Below are 13,637 nucleotides of genomic sequence, written 5' to 3' on the forward strand. Positions count from 1 at the left end.
TTCTGGATCCTTAGCATCTAAGGTATAAGACTACAGTTAGCTGTGACTAGCTAGATACCAAAGTTCTAATCATTTCTAATGCTGGACACATTTAGGTTCTATGCTGCGTTCCACCTTTCTAGGATTTTAGTTAAGGGCCCAAGAATCCAGTTTTAAGTCTTAAGATCTGAGGCACTGTAGTTCTACAATTCAAATGTTGTCAGAGTCTAAAGGTCTACAGGTCTTAATTCCAAGGTATGATGCCAAGGTTCTAATTTTAGAGTATTCTTCTGGGTGACTCTCCCCTTCTGAGCCACCTCTGCTTCCTCCTCCCCTCCTGTGGGGGTATGTCTCCCCTCAAGCCTGTGCAAGAATGCACTGGGGATGCCTCCTTTCCCCAGGAGGCAGTTTCCCTCCTTTTGGGCCATGCTACCCCCTGAGCCAATCCCTCAAGCCCCCCGTTGTACAGAGGTGTGGACGGACTCTGGCACCTCCAGAGGGGCTCAGATCACATAAAACTTTATAACCACTCTTCTGTCTCATCTTGTTTCCACTCAGCTGTCATGTAGCCCCTTTCCCTGGGCAGCTCTGTTTCCCATCAGTAAAAAGAAGGGTTTGGTGGGGTCTAGGAGTTCTCGATTTACAAAGAGGGTAGAAATGAGCATACACATAGACAGAAAGACATGAAACACAAAGAAACAGACTCTCCAAAATCCCTAGTGAGGAACAGACACTTACTCAAGTGTCAGAGACACTATCATCCCCACTCGAGTAACAGACCCATTAGGACACCCTGAGGCACACTTGGACACAAATAAGACACTGAAATTCGGACACACAGAGTAACATGCGAAAAATTATACAGCTACAAACATATTTACAGACATAGGAAAGGCAGATATTCACCAGGCATAGGAAGAAACTAGAGTAACACAGACTACAGAAAGTAAACACAGAGACACACCGAGTACGACAGGTACTCACAAACTCAAATGTTCAGATTCACATGGACACACGGGCACAGAACACCTCCAATCATCACGGGCTCAGAAAGAGATTCCTGCCAAGACAACCCCACCGTGCTTTGCAGGCCATCCAGGGCCCCGGTTCCTGGGTGTATCCGCGGCACATGGAGAAACCCTTGGCAGCGCCCGGACGCCCCCCGGTGGCGCCTCCTGAGAACGGGGGACAGTTCAATCCGGGCCACAAACTTTTTTAGACCAAATCCTTGTGGGAAGCTGGGAGGAGAGAGGAAGTCGGACGTGGGCGAGGGGCGGAGTGTCTGGACTGGAACCTCCGGGCCCACGTGAGTGTCTGCCCCGTTTCTGAGTGGGTGCTGTGTGTCGGGGCCGCCGTGTCAGCTTGTAGCGTTGCTGTTCTTTGTCTTTATCATTTGATGCCGCTCGCCTGTGCGGACCGTAGTGACCACATCGACACTGCAGCCTGGGGTATTATCCCCTTAAGGGATGCATCTGATCCGACCCACGGCCATTTGCTTATCTGTGTCGTGCGTGTTTTTGTCGAAGGAGAGGCGTTGTGTGGTTTTTTGTGCGTTTACGGTATGGCTCAGAGGAATCGGGCGTCTGCCCCGCGGATCCCGATTGTGTATCTTAGAGGTTTTTTTGTGTGTTTGTAGTCAGAGGCGACAGGTGGTGCAGCGGCAGAGGCTGCGACACTCTGTGGCTTCTGCGTTCGTAGCGTGCGGCTGAACTACGAGCCCTGTGTGTTTGAACTTGGGCGTCGACGCCAAAGAGCCACAGCTACGGCAGGGCGGTTCAGAGGCTCTGGTGGAGAGACCCGCGCACTTGCGGAGGTCGTCCCGGAGGGGGGAGGCTCTATGGTCGCGTGCAGAGCGCCCGTTCCACGTAAGATACCAACCATAGAGAAAGACGGCGGCGAAGCTGTGATCGTGGGCAGAGGCGCCCCTTGAGATGAACTCTCAAAGGGAAGAGTATGCGATTTCCTTTACAGCTTCTCTCCCGTTGACAGCTTAGACTCGGTCTCCAAACTTTCGGTACTCTCTGAAGTCCAAAGGTTCCTTTCCACAAAGGCAACTGAGTTTCTTCCAGATTAGGGATAATTTATCTACTTTTATCTCGTCGGCCTCCCTCTACGCCGACCCTTGGGAGGCCGTCCGCTGAAGAACGGCCAATCTGGTTAGCTTTTCCTGAAGCGATCCGGCTCTACTAGCTGTAGTGAGATAAGACAATAATTGCGATTGGCGGGCAGATTGTTTTGAAACCGCCCTAACGGCAAGGGGCGGGTCCTTCGCGAATTTATCTTTCCGGTTTCTTAAAGGCAACAGGGAAAGAAGGCGGGGGAGTTGGTTGGCCGACCCTCCATTTGATTGGTTCTAGGGGTTTTACCCGCTTGGACTCCTCTAGGGGCGGGAGATCTAGACCAATCAGGGTATGTGTTACAGGAGAACCCAGTTTGATGAAAGGACCGCGCTGGAAAAGCCGAGAGTGGTTTTCATTCTGAGATCCCATCGCTGATTGGGCCAAGTCTTTACTCCTTTTTCTTCATTTGACCCTACGGGAGCGGGCGCGCGGGCACTACCCAATCACTGCGTGCTCCGCCTCCCACCATTTCCCGCCCTCCGCCCCGGCGGCGGCAGCGACGTAGGCCAACGCTTCCTCCCTGGCTGCTCCTGAGCCCTTTCATTGCCGTTCTTTTGAAAGCTGTGCTCTGATTGGCTGAGTGTCCAGGCCCGCGCCCGTTGCTTCGCGCGGTGGCCAATTGGCAACCGTGTTGCATCGCATGGGGCCACGGAGGAGGGGGAGGCGGCGGCGGCGGCCATTTTGAGCCGCCGCCGCCATTGGAGCGGCCCCCCCCCTTTTCCCCCTTCGCCTCCTGACAGGAAAGGTTTAAGGGGGACAGAGCCCTGGGAGGCCGGGCCGGGCTCGGGGGCCGCCCCGGGGGCCCGGGCCATGGATGTGCGCCGTCTGAAGGTGAACGAACTTCGCGAGGAGCTGCAGCGCCGCGGCCTGGACACTCGCGGCCTCAAGGCCGAGCTTGCTGAGCGGCTGCAGGCGGCGCTGGAGGCCGAAGAGCCCGACGACGAGCGGGAGCTCGAAGCCAACAACGAACCGGGGCGACCCGGGCACAACGAGGAGGTCGAGACCGAGGGGGGCTCCGAGCTGGAGGGGACCGCGCAGCCACCGCCGTCCGGGCTGCAGCCGCACCCGGAGCCTGGCGGCTACTCGGGGCCGGACGGACATTGTGAGAGTGCGCGGGTTGGGGGTCGGGGAGCCGGAGTCCGGGCCGAGGAAGGGCTGTGGGACGCGAAGTCCGGCGCCTGAGGTCGGGGAGATGGTCTGAGGATTGGGGGATCCCGCTACCCGCCGCTGAAAAGGATGTAGGGCCGTGGGCCTCGGGACGACTGGAGGGTGGACCCTGGCATTCGGGGCAGGGAGATACTGGACTGGGGGCTCAGGGTTTCGGAGATGAGGAAGGTCCGGGGGGTGTAGAGGATTCCGGAGTCTAGTGCTCGGAGACCGGAAGCCGTGGTTTCTGGAGCTGAAGAGTCGGAAGAACAAGAGGCTTTCTAATCGGTGACCGAGGAGGGTCTTGGAAATGACGGTTTCAGGGGTTTGAAGCTGGGTGGGCTTGAGGACTCTGCTAAGCCCAGCGTATAGGCTGGGTGTCGGGAGCCGCATTTTTAGGGCTGGGAGAGTTTTGAGAATAGAGGATCTTGGAGTTTGCTGCTGGGTGGGGTATGGGGAATTCTCCTGTTTGGTACTGGGATGGGCTGGTAAGGTGGAGGTGCTGGTGTCTGGCCAGGGGGGCGATCTGATGGACTGAGTGCTCTGGTATTTGGTTAGTGAGCATTTAGAGAATGTGGGAGGCTGCCATGTGTTTGGACTCGGAGGGACCCGCCTCTGAAGATGGCCCCGGGGGACTCTAAGATCCAGGATTGTAGGGCCGACTTGGGCATTTGGTGCTGGAAAGTCTAGGGACCTTCAGATTGGCTTCCAGAGAAGGTTTAGGGAACCCTGGTCACTGGAGGCAGGCTGGGGACGGAAGGATGCTATGCTGGGTAGGGAACCTAGAGGTCTTGAGCTGGGTAGGTTCTGAGGACAGGTGCGGAATCATTTTTGGATTAACAGTCTGGAGTGTTTGGAGAACAGAGGTAGCTGTGGGTGGGGTGGGGCAGATAGCAAATTGGTGGAGTTTGAAGTTGATGGAGTATCTGGAGGACAGAGGATCCTTGTGTCCAGTACAGGAGTGCATATATGGGTCTCGCAAATATGGGAGAGGGGAGAGTATAGAAGGGAGAGAGAAGGAAAACCTGTTGACTTGGCTTGGGGCCTCAGGATGGAGTGAGGGGAGTGTTTCTGAAGCTGAGTGTCTCCTCCACAAGAAGCCTCGTTGGTCCCCAGACACAGTTACTTGTGTGCCCAGGGAATGCAGGTCTCAGGGTGTAGTAGGGAACCGCTGCAAGAACCAGAAGGTATGATTCAGAACGAGAGGTTATAGGATAGATGTATGATTGTCTGAAGAGAGAAGACTCTGGTGTGGAAGGGAGGAAATCTAGAGTAAGAAGAGCGTGGTTTTCTAGCCAGGCTGTGGAGTGGGGATTGGAGTTTAGAAGTAGAAAAGACTCTGGCCTCCAGCGACTGTGGTATTTCTCTGAAAAGAGGATGCCGTGGGGTTAAGAGAATGAGGAGAGCAAGGGGGAGAGAGAAGAGACAAATTGAATTGGCACTGGGTGTTTACTGGTTCATGAGAGGTGGGATGTCCTCTGTATAGATTTGCAGTGGGGGCAGCCTGGGTACTGTCCCGGGCCCATGTGTCTATGCAGGAAAGAATACTTCCCCTTGCAGAGACCTGTGAAGGGAGGAGTGGCCCAATGTGTATGTCTAGGATAGGAGAGGCCCTGGCAGGAATACCTAGGAAGAAGGCCCAGTGGCCAGAGGTGCTTCAGAAGAGGGCATGTTAGACTCAGATGGACTTTGTTTTAAAGATGGTTCTATGACTTTAGCAAGTCAGTGTACCTCCAACTGGTTTCCTTGTGTGCACAACAGGGATACTAATAGTGCCCCCCAGGGTTGTTATGAATGAGGTCACATGTGTAGGACTCCTAGCACTGGGCCTGCCTATTATTAGGAGGTGGATATGTTAGAGAGTGGAGAAGAACCCCAGAATCATGGCTTGTCCGGGTGAGACTTCCTCTGTGGGCACAGGAGAAATTCTTGAGAAAAGACAGGTGAATATTTGTGGGAAGAAGAGCACTGTGCTTGGAGCCTAGAAGAAACCGAATGGTTTGGAAAACCCTCCCTGTGTTCCAATTAAGGAGATACTTTTTCATCCTTTTTCCCTTTATCCCAACAACAAAATCCTTTGAGCCCCGTTCTTGCCCCGCTGCAACCTTTCCTTCAAGCTCTGGTAAACAGGGCTGTAGCAGACCACGTGATCTGTTACTTTCCTCTCTTTGGGCTGCACCTGGTTTGTGCGCAGATGTATTTGTCCTCTGAGAAAGGATCCAATCAGTTAGCAAGTGGCAGGAGAGTCTCTCCTTCCCTGTGGTTCTACCGGTCCTGGCAAAGCCACGAGTAGGGCCCTAGAGGCACCTAGCAGAGCATGCCTCTGGGGTTTCCAAACTTCTCTTTGGCTTTGGCTGCAAGGGTCTTCTTGAGTTTGCTACTCTGGTTTTAGTCTCACCTCTGAGCTTTCACATGTTATTCCAACCCCACGAATGTTTTCTCTGCTCTCATCACTGAGCTCTCACCTATGTATCCTTTGAGTCAAGGCTTCTCTATTACTTTCTGGGTCCCTGTCTTAATTTCTTCGTAGACGTGAACACGATTAGAATTTGCTTTTTGTGTTTTAAGTATTTGTTTAATGTATGTCCATTTCACTAACCTGAAGGCTTCAGTGGGGTGAGCTTATTCTTAGCTGTACCCCAGGGTCTGGTGTGCAGTGTGCACTCTATGGATAGTTAATATTATTCTAGTAAGAATAAGCTTCTATTCTTAGTCTTATTCCGTAAGACACCTCAGGGGTGCCTGGGTGGCTCAGTCAGTTAAGCATCAGCCTTCAGCTCAGGTCTTATCCCAGGGTCTTGGGATCAGAGCCCTGTATGGGGCTTCTTGCTCAGTGGGGGGCCTGCTTCTCCCTGCCCTCTCTGCCTGCTATTCCCCCCGTTTGTGCTCTCTCTCAAATAAATAAATAAAATCTTTATTTAAAAAAAAAAAAGACACCTTTTTAGGATCCTTCCCACCCAGCTCCAGATATTTCAGGACTTATTCCCTAATGAGTCTAAAGGCCCCTGTTAGGACTCCTGTTTCCTTAACAGTTCCTTTCCTCCCCACCTTCCATTTCCCCTTCAGCTGGGTTGGCTACCCTTTATCTTTTTTTTTTTTTTAAAGATTTTATTTATTTATTTGACACAGAGAGTGAGCACAAGCAGGGGTAGTGGCAAGCAGAGGGAGAAGCAAAGCAGGCTTTTTGTTGAGCAAGGAGCCTGATGTGGGACTCAATCCCAGGACCCTGGGATCATGACCAGAGCCGAAGGCAGAAACTCAACCGACTGAGCCACCCAGCGCCCCTGGATACCTTTATCTTTGTAGCTTTTGTGGAGTGGAAGAGATTCGTAAAGAGGGTTGACTGTGCAGATGGGAGTGAATTGGGCAAAAGGACTAATTTGTGCTCTGAGCAGTTTTTAAGATTGTGCCCTAGAGCCTCCCTACATGTTACAGTGTCAGAGGACAGCTAGATTGGTGGATTTTAAACTGCTGCATAGAGTCCTAGGTGTCTGTAGAGTTGCCCCAACCCTGGAGTGGGGACTTAGGGATAAGGTCAAGCTGGATACCTTCTCTGACCCTGCCATCTCCTCACTTTAACCAGAGCAGTTGTACTTCCATTGGCTTTGTTTGTTGGGATTCTGTACAACCCAGTCACAGACGCATCACCATTTGAGGGACAAGAGGGCATATCCTCAGCAGCTGGGGCCACTGATTGCCCAGATAGCTATCCATCCGAAGGTGGTGTCATACCTTTTAGCTACTAAATCTAGTAGGGATGACATCATACAGCACCTAAAAGCCACCTCCGGTCCCAAGAAGCGCCCTTCTAACTGGCCATTTTTTGTTTTAAGATGTCATGGACAATATTACCAGGCAAAACCAATTCTATGAGAGCCAGGTCATCAAGCAAGAGAACGAGTCTGGCTACGAGAGGAGACCGCTGGAAATGGAGCAGCAGCAGGCCTATCGCCCAGGTGGGAAGGCACACGTTGTACATATCTTTTGAGGGAAATAGAATCTGTACGTGGCCCGTACCCTCTGCCTAAAGCCTGTCTTCCTCTTGGGCAGTCCATTTGGGCTCTGTCACTCTGGCAAGGTTCTTCTGAAGGAGAGAACTTAATCCTGCTCCCAGGTGTTGAGAGAGGGGAGTCTTTATGGTATCTGTTTTCAGATGTTAGTATCAGTACCCTGGAAAGTTTAGACTCAGAGGCCATATTTGAGTCTTATTTAAAATCTTAGAATGTAGAATCCAGCAAAGACCTAAATCTAGTCCAGTTGTTCCCATGTTCTGAAGATTGTTGTTCCAGGAGATATCATTAGGGACTTCCCAGGAAAGAGTTCCCTGGCCAGAATACATCTGGAAAATGCAGCACATGCTATCCCACCCCTGGGAGAATCATTGTACTCAGAGCATTAAAGGCCCTGAAAAGTCCTGGACTGGGAAAAAAGCGCGTGCGCGTGCACACACACACACACAAACCTGTGGCATATTGTTTAAACCCAGGGTTTCCCAAATATGTTTTTGTAGAACAAAGTTCCCCATAGTGTCAGTTTGGGAATGCCAGATGTAACTCCGTTCTTGCCTCCCATTTTACAGACTGGGGAGGTGGCTTGTCTGATGGCAGAGCTGGGGTTAGAACCTGGGAAACCAGTGCCTGGGCCACTGCTGTTGGTAATGAGGAGCAGTCCCAACCATTTGTGTCCTATTTTTGGAAAGCAAGGTCCCACTGTTGAGTAATGACAGAGCCAGGACCACCTCCCAGTCTTGTGTTCCTTTCACTGTGTTGTGGCCCCGGTGCCTTTTCTCAGTGAATCTAGTTGATCGTATCTAGTTCCTTTCTCGGTTCATCCACAAAGTGAAATCCCCAGGCATTTCTTGAGGGTGGCTCAGGATTTTAATTTCAATGTAGGTTAAACTGCAGATTTGTGTCAGGCTCTGTGAGACTTCTGGGATCATTTGGCCCAAGGAGAGTATTGTCTGTGCTGGGACTACGGAGGCTCTCTAAAGATGGGTGAGCACAGTCCCTGCCCTGGAGGCCCCGGGGCCTTCTCTGTATATGCCAGAGCTGGGGAGTGATCCCAGGTGGTCAGGGGTTGAGTGCTGCAATGGGGAGATATGAGAGATCCACAGTGGTGGGTACTACGTCCAGTTTGCTCTCGTGTAGGTTCTTGGATTCTTGCTTCTGATTCTTGAAGTCTGCCCAAGACTGGGCCTTTCCCATGGTTTACAGCATGTTATCCCATCCTGACTTTCTGTTTGTGGTGTGACTTAATAAGGCCATCACACCTGTAGGCTGGCTTAAGTGCAGACCCTCTGCACCTGGAGTGATTGAGTCTGGGCTTTGTGGTAGAGTGATTGAAGCCAGTGGAGTTAGCTGTGGGACCACAGTGTCCTGTTGAATTAACCTCCCCCCACTCCCTTGCCAGACTAAAGAAGCTTTATAAGGACTAAGGTGGAGAGATTATCTGGAAGGAGAAATTGTAGAATGTCGGATCATGGGATCTCCGTTTAAAGGGATCTTAGAAATTTTCTAGGGCTCTCTCCCACTTGGTGCGGGCCCACGTAGCTGCCAGCTTTCATGGGGCCTTTGACAAAGTAGCCAAAGGCAGTCATTCTGTCTTTGGCTAGGCCTTGAAGAGAGCTTGACTTTATTCAGTACTGAAGTCCCCTTTCCCTCCCCCTGAAGCCTGAGAGTTACCAGACTGACATCTGTCACCTCATCAACTGCTGGTGCTAATGGGCCTAGCTGGCCATCTCTGGCCTCCCTTTACCTTGGCCCTGTTCTCCAGTACAGCCTTCTTGGCTCCCTTGGCAGGCTTCCATTGAACCCAGCAAGCTGCCTGTGCCCAGCCCATCGTCACTGCAGTCAGGATCCTGCCAACATCTCCTGAGGTGAAAGGGACCAGAAAAGTGATAGCTAGGGAGTTCGTAAGTGTCTTGACTGTCTGGATTTGTCCTGACAGTAGAAATGAAGACAGAGATGAAACAAGAAGCACCCACCAGCTTCCTCCCGCCCGAAGCATCTCAACTCAAGCCAGACAGACAACAATTCCAGAGTCGCAAGAGGCCTTACGAAGAAAACCGGGGACGGGGGTACTTCGAGCACCGAGAGGATAGGAGGTGGGTGTGTGAGGCGATAGTCTCCCCTTTTTCAGTAGGTTTTGTGTCCATAGCCTTGTTCCCACTGGAACCTTTGTACTAACGAATGGGGCAGAGCGCTCCCTGCCCTCACTCAGCCCTCCCTCAGCCCTCCCTGCACTCACTGCCAGATTCAGCTTTGCTAAACTTTTGCTCCTTCCCTCAGCTCCTCCCTTCTCATTACCTGCAGGATAAAGTCCAAATGCTTTGCCTTTCACACGTGAGGTGCCAGCCTGCCGTTTCAGTCCTTTGCCTCACCGCCCAGTTGTCCTGTGCTGTGCCTATTCTCCATGGCTGCTTAATATCCCTTGTTGGAGAGATTTGTTTCCTGACCCTTCTCCCAAGCACACCCTTCCATCCCTCTGGTCGTTTATTCATTGTCGCACTCGTGCCCCTTTCATAAGATGCTTGCTCTTGGGCTGGACACTGCGGACACGGAGGATTTAGACAGTGGGTTTTGACCTCTTTTGTCCCAATGTAGGGCCTAAGATAGACACACAAGTATGCCACACCCTGTGGGCTAGTAGGCAGGGTGCACAGGGTGCTTGTGAGTGTCAGAAGATTAGAGGAGGGAGTGGCCCCTCTACCCTGGTCATTTTCCTTTCCTGACGAGCCCTCTCCACCCCTCTGCTCAGCCCCAGTCCTCCCCTCCCTCCTTCGGCTTCTGCATGAAGAGTTTTCTGATCACAGAAACTAGGAATGACCATTTCTTCTCTACTCGTCTAGACAGTTGTCTGACACGTTTTATTTCCTACTTTCCAGAGAGGCCATCCTCTCTGGCTTGTGACTCTGAGACAGGGCCTGGGTCTCTTGGCTGTGTCTAAAGGTAGGATTTGGAAGTACCTCTTAAGAGTTTCTCCCAGTGCCTCCTGCAGTGCAGAGGCCTAGACTGCCTGCCTATGGAGAGCAAAGAAGGAATACTTGCTTTGATTTGAGGCTGGCAGGGAAAGCTTTCTAGGATGAAACTTAATCTGTGACGCGGTCCTTCTTTGTCCAGGGCTCTGTGCTTGCCCTAGACTGGTAGGACTGGAAGGGCACTCACCAGAGGGAAGCCTCCCAGATGGGCCTTGGATACTTGATCTGAGCATGCGGTGGACAAGGGTCCAGTGTCCCAGGCAGGACCCTGGGCATTGGGCCCCATCCTTCTAGTCTCTCTCTATTCTTTTAAGTGGTATTTTAACATTAGTCCATTTTGGTGTTTTGGTAGGAGATGAGTCTCATTCATAATTTAGGACACTTGACAGAAAGAGACTGAAAAAAATGGGTCATTTCAAACACTTGCGGATGCAGAGTCTTAGGAAGTTGTGGACAGATTGTGATGACTGGGGTTGATCTGAGCCCTTGCATAGTCCCCTTTATGGTCCAGTCCCTTCTGGACTACTGTGTCCTCCAGTTGGTAACAGAGGCCAGTACGGAGGCACCTCTCAGCTGGCACAGGGCGTGGCTCAGAATCCTAGGGTGTGAGAGGAGAGCCATTGGACGAGCTAGCTAAATGCTTCTGCTGGCTCTCTTGAGCAGAGGGCGCCCTCTCTAGTCCCCTTCCCCACTCTAGAAGTCAACAATCATTGCTCTTGTGACAAGGGCGTAGGGCGGCTGAGTGCTTTTGCTAACTAACCTCTGTGGGAAGAAACTGAAATCCAGGAAGCCATCTGGAGGCCACTTGTAAATTCCAACAGAACCCTCATTTCCTTTCCTCTGTGCTGATCCAGCCGTTCTCATGAGACTTAACACCTTTCCCTGACAGGGGCCGCTCTCCTCAACCTCCCGCTGAAGAGGATGAAGATGACTTTGATGACACCCTTGTTGCCATCGACACATGTGAGTCCTTGGGGTGCCTATCTGATTCTGCTTTACAGTCAGTATTGGGAAACTGGGATGTGAGAAACCAGGCTCTGGAGTGAGGGTGCTGGTTTGGAGGCTGAAGATCTCTCAGTTCTACCTGGGATTCTGGGCAGGTCATTTTTCTTCTCTCACCTTCCCTTTAGGAAAGTATAATCCTGCCTTGATACTTCAGAGAACTTTCAATAACACTCCTCAGAATGGGCATGAGGGCAGTTTAGAAAACCCCAAATCCCCGGGGGTTGTCACCTAATAAAGAAGGGAACCTGAGTGCAGCTAGGGAAACTTAACTCTTTGATGACCAGTCCCCAGTTTCCATCTACTGCTCACGTTCCTGGTGAAACTAATGCCACCTTGTCCTCTGAGGCATTAGCCTGGCCCGCCCTGCTCTCCGTCTTCCAGTTTCTTTCCACTGGATAAGTGGCTTCCCCTTGATGGTGCATCTGAACCCATGGGGTGGCACTGAAGGCAGAGGCTTTAACCCACTGAGCCACTGAGGCGCCCCCCATGGGGTGGCACTGATAAAAGGCCCTGCCCCTCCTCAGACAAGATCTCAGTGGTAGAACCTGGGAATCTGACTTTAAATGAAGCCAGATTAGGTCTGAGAACACAGTACTTTTCAGCAGAGCAGAACCTTACTGGCAACTCATGTGTTTCTTTACTTAGCTCACATTTATAGAGTAGTGGCTACGAACTTCGGAAGAGAGACAAACACCTCGTACGCGGTCCCTTCTATCACAGGATCTCAAAGCCCGTATACCGAGAATAAAGCTAAACTTTTTTAAAGTATGGGGTGGCAGTGGTCAGTGAAGCAGTGGCCGATCAAATGCAAGATGTACAGATCACAACTCTCAGCTTTTACAGAAAAGATGGGGTAGTCAGGAAAGACTTTCTTGGAGGCCTGATGGGCTCCTTGAAGAGTGGGAAGAGTCGGAGCTCCAGCTTGGGAGTGGGAGCCTACGGCGCACCTGGACGGTGGTGCCTGGGAGGTGAGCATGGGTCCGGGTCAGAGGCTTGTGCAGCTGTTGGCAGCAGGAGTTTTGCTCAGGGAAATGGTTAAAGTGTATAGCTGTGGGATTAGCCTTTTTGTAAAATGCTAAGTCCCTTGAACATGATGAGATACGGATCCTTTCCCTATCAAATGTACGTTCCCGTAACGTGCATTTGTGTATGATTTCTGGGGGTTCCTCTGACTGCCATCCTTGGAGTCCAGCCAGGTGGAGAACTCAGTTCCTGTGTGTGATGGCTGTGTTGGTCCCATGCAGGCCAGCTTGCAGTAGTCTGGAGTCTTGCTACCGAGTGGGAGAATGGCTAGTCAGTGTGGCTGGTTTCTCATGAACCTGCCCTCATGATGTGTCTGCCTGTGTACTCCTGGTTAACACTCTTAGAGGACTGACCTTTGCCTGTGCCTGTCCTTCTCTTGGATCTTTAAAATATCAGCTAAACTCCCCACTTTTTCCTTCACAGATAACTGCGATCTCCACTTCAAGGTGGCCCGAGACCGGAGTAGTGGCTACCCTCTCACGATTGAGGGCTTTGCCTACCTGTGGTCAGGAGCCCGTGCCAGCTATGGAGTCAGAAGGGGCCGTGTGTGCTTCGAGATGAAGGTGAGTGGGAGCAACTGAGGGGTTAGGAACAAAAAGCAGGTCCATCTTTTGGGATGAGCCTTTCATCAGCTACTTGCTCAGAGCCACGATTGCGAAAGAGATTGAACATAGACTATGTACTTTCAAGCAAGAGAAGCGTGGTGGACTCTAGAGAACCATGCCATTGCCAAGCGCCCTATCGGGAGAGCAAGCCAGCCATACATTGCCTCATCAAGCTGATTTTTTTCCTTGGTGGGATTTTTTTTTTTTCCTTCAGTGGGATTTGACCCAGGTATTATACAGCCAACCTCACTAGGGATAACATGTTTGTTAGAACTGGGAAAAGGGGTTGTATGGAAGAAAAATGAGCTAGAAAGAATGGAAGTGGACCGTGCCAGTTAAAGTGAGGCCAGAAGGAGAGCTGGACAAAGAGCGGTCCTGCCACCAGGCCATCCTCTACCATCGTCTCCCCACGATTCATGTCAGGTTATGTTTAGGGAAACAACACATTCTCATGTTCAGCGAAAATTCAGACAGCACAGAAGAGCATAGGGTTAAAAAAAGAAGTTAGACTCAAACCCTCAAACCCTATTCTGTCCAGAAATAATACGTGTTAACAATTTCTTGTATGTCCCTTGTAAATCCAAACGTATTTTTTTCCCCAAACTTGTTTATGACTGCTAGTATTTGCAGAACCGTTTGTACAACTAGATATGGTGCCAGGCTCTTTGCATGGACATCTCCATTAATCCCCGCCATACATCATAAAATAGGCACTAGTCTCCCCATTTCTTAGAGGGGCGAGCTGAGCGAGGGTTATCATTTTTGATTAAGTCTGTTGGTTGT

The 13,637-nt window shown here is 51.2% G+C and overlaps 1 protein-coding gene across 6 annotated transcripts in view; it reads left to right on the forward strand.

Moving 5' to 3' along the window:
- The first annotated feature begins 1,266 nt into the window (after positions 1-1,266).
- HNRNPUL1 (heterogeneous nuclear ribonucleoprotein U like 1) overlaps positions 1,267-13,637 on the forward strand; it is a 36,909-nt gene continuing 24,538 nt past the window's right edge. Inside the window, exons 1-5 of one of the 6 annotated variants that reach the window (XM_045989150.1) lie at positions 1,267-1,285; positions 7,079-7,201; positions 9,195-9,348; positions 11,111-11,184; positions 12,673-12,812. In XM_045989150.1, the coding sequence (XP_045845106.1) occupies positions 7,084-7,201; positions 9,195-9,348; positions 11,111-11,184; positions 12,673-12,812 (486 nt within the window). In that variant the 5' untranslated portion in view covers positions 1,267-1,285; positions 7,079-7,083. Of the gene's footprint in view, positions 1,286-2,756; positions 3,202-7,078; positions 7,202-9,191; positions 9,349-11,110; positions 11,185-12,672; positions 12,813-13,637 lie in introns of those variants that run through there. The other 5 variants (XM_045989149.1, XM_045989146.1, XM_045989147.1 and 2 more) reach the window with 5 other exon arrangements.

The sequence above is a fragment of the Meles meles genome, chromosome 19 (genome assembly GCF_922984935.1).
Source record: "Meles meles chromosome 19, mMelMel3.1 paternal haplotype, whole genome shotgun sequence".
NCBI classification, from domain to species: domain Eukaryota; kingdom Metazoa; phylum Chordata; class Mammalia; order Carnivora; family Mustelidae; genus Meles; species Meles meles.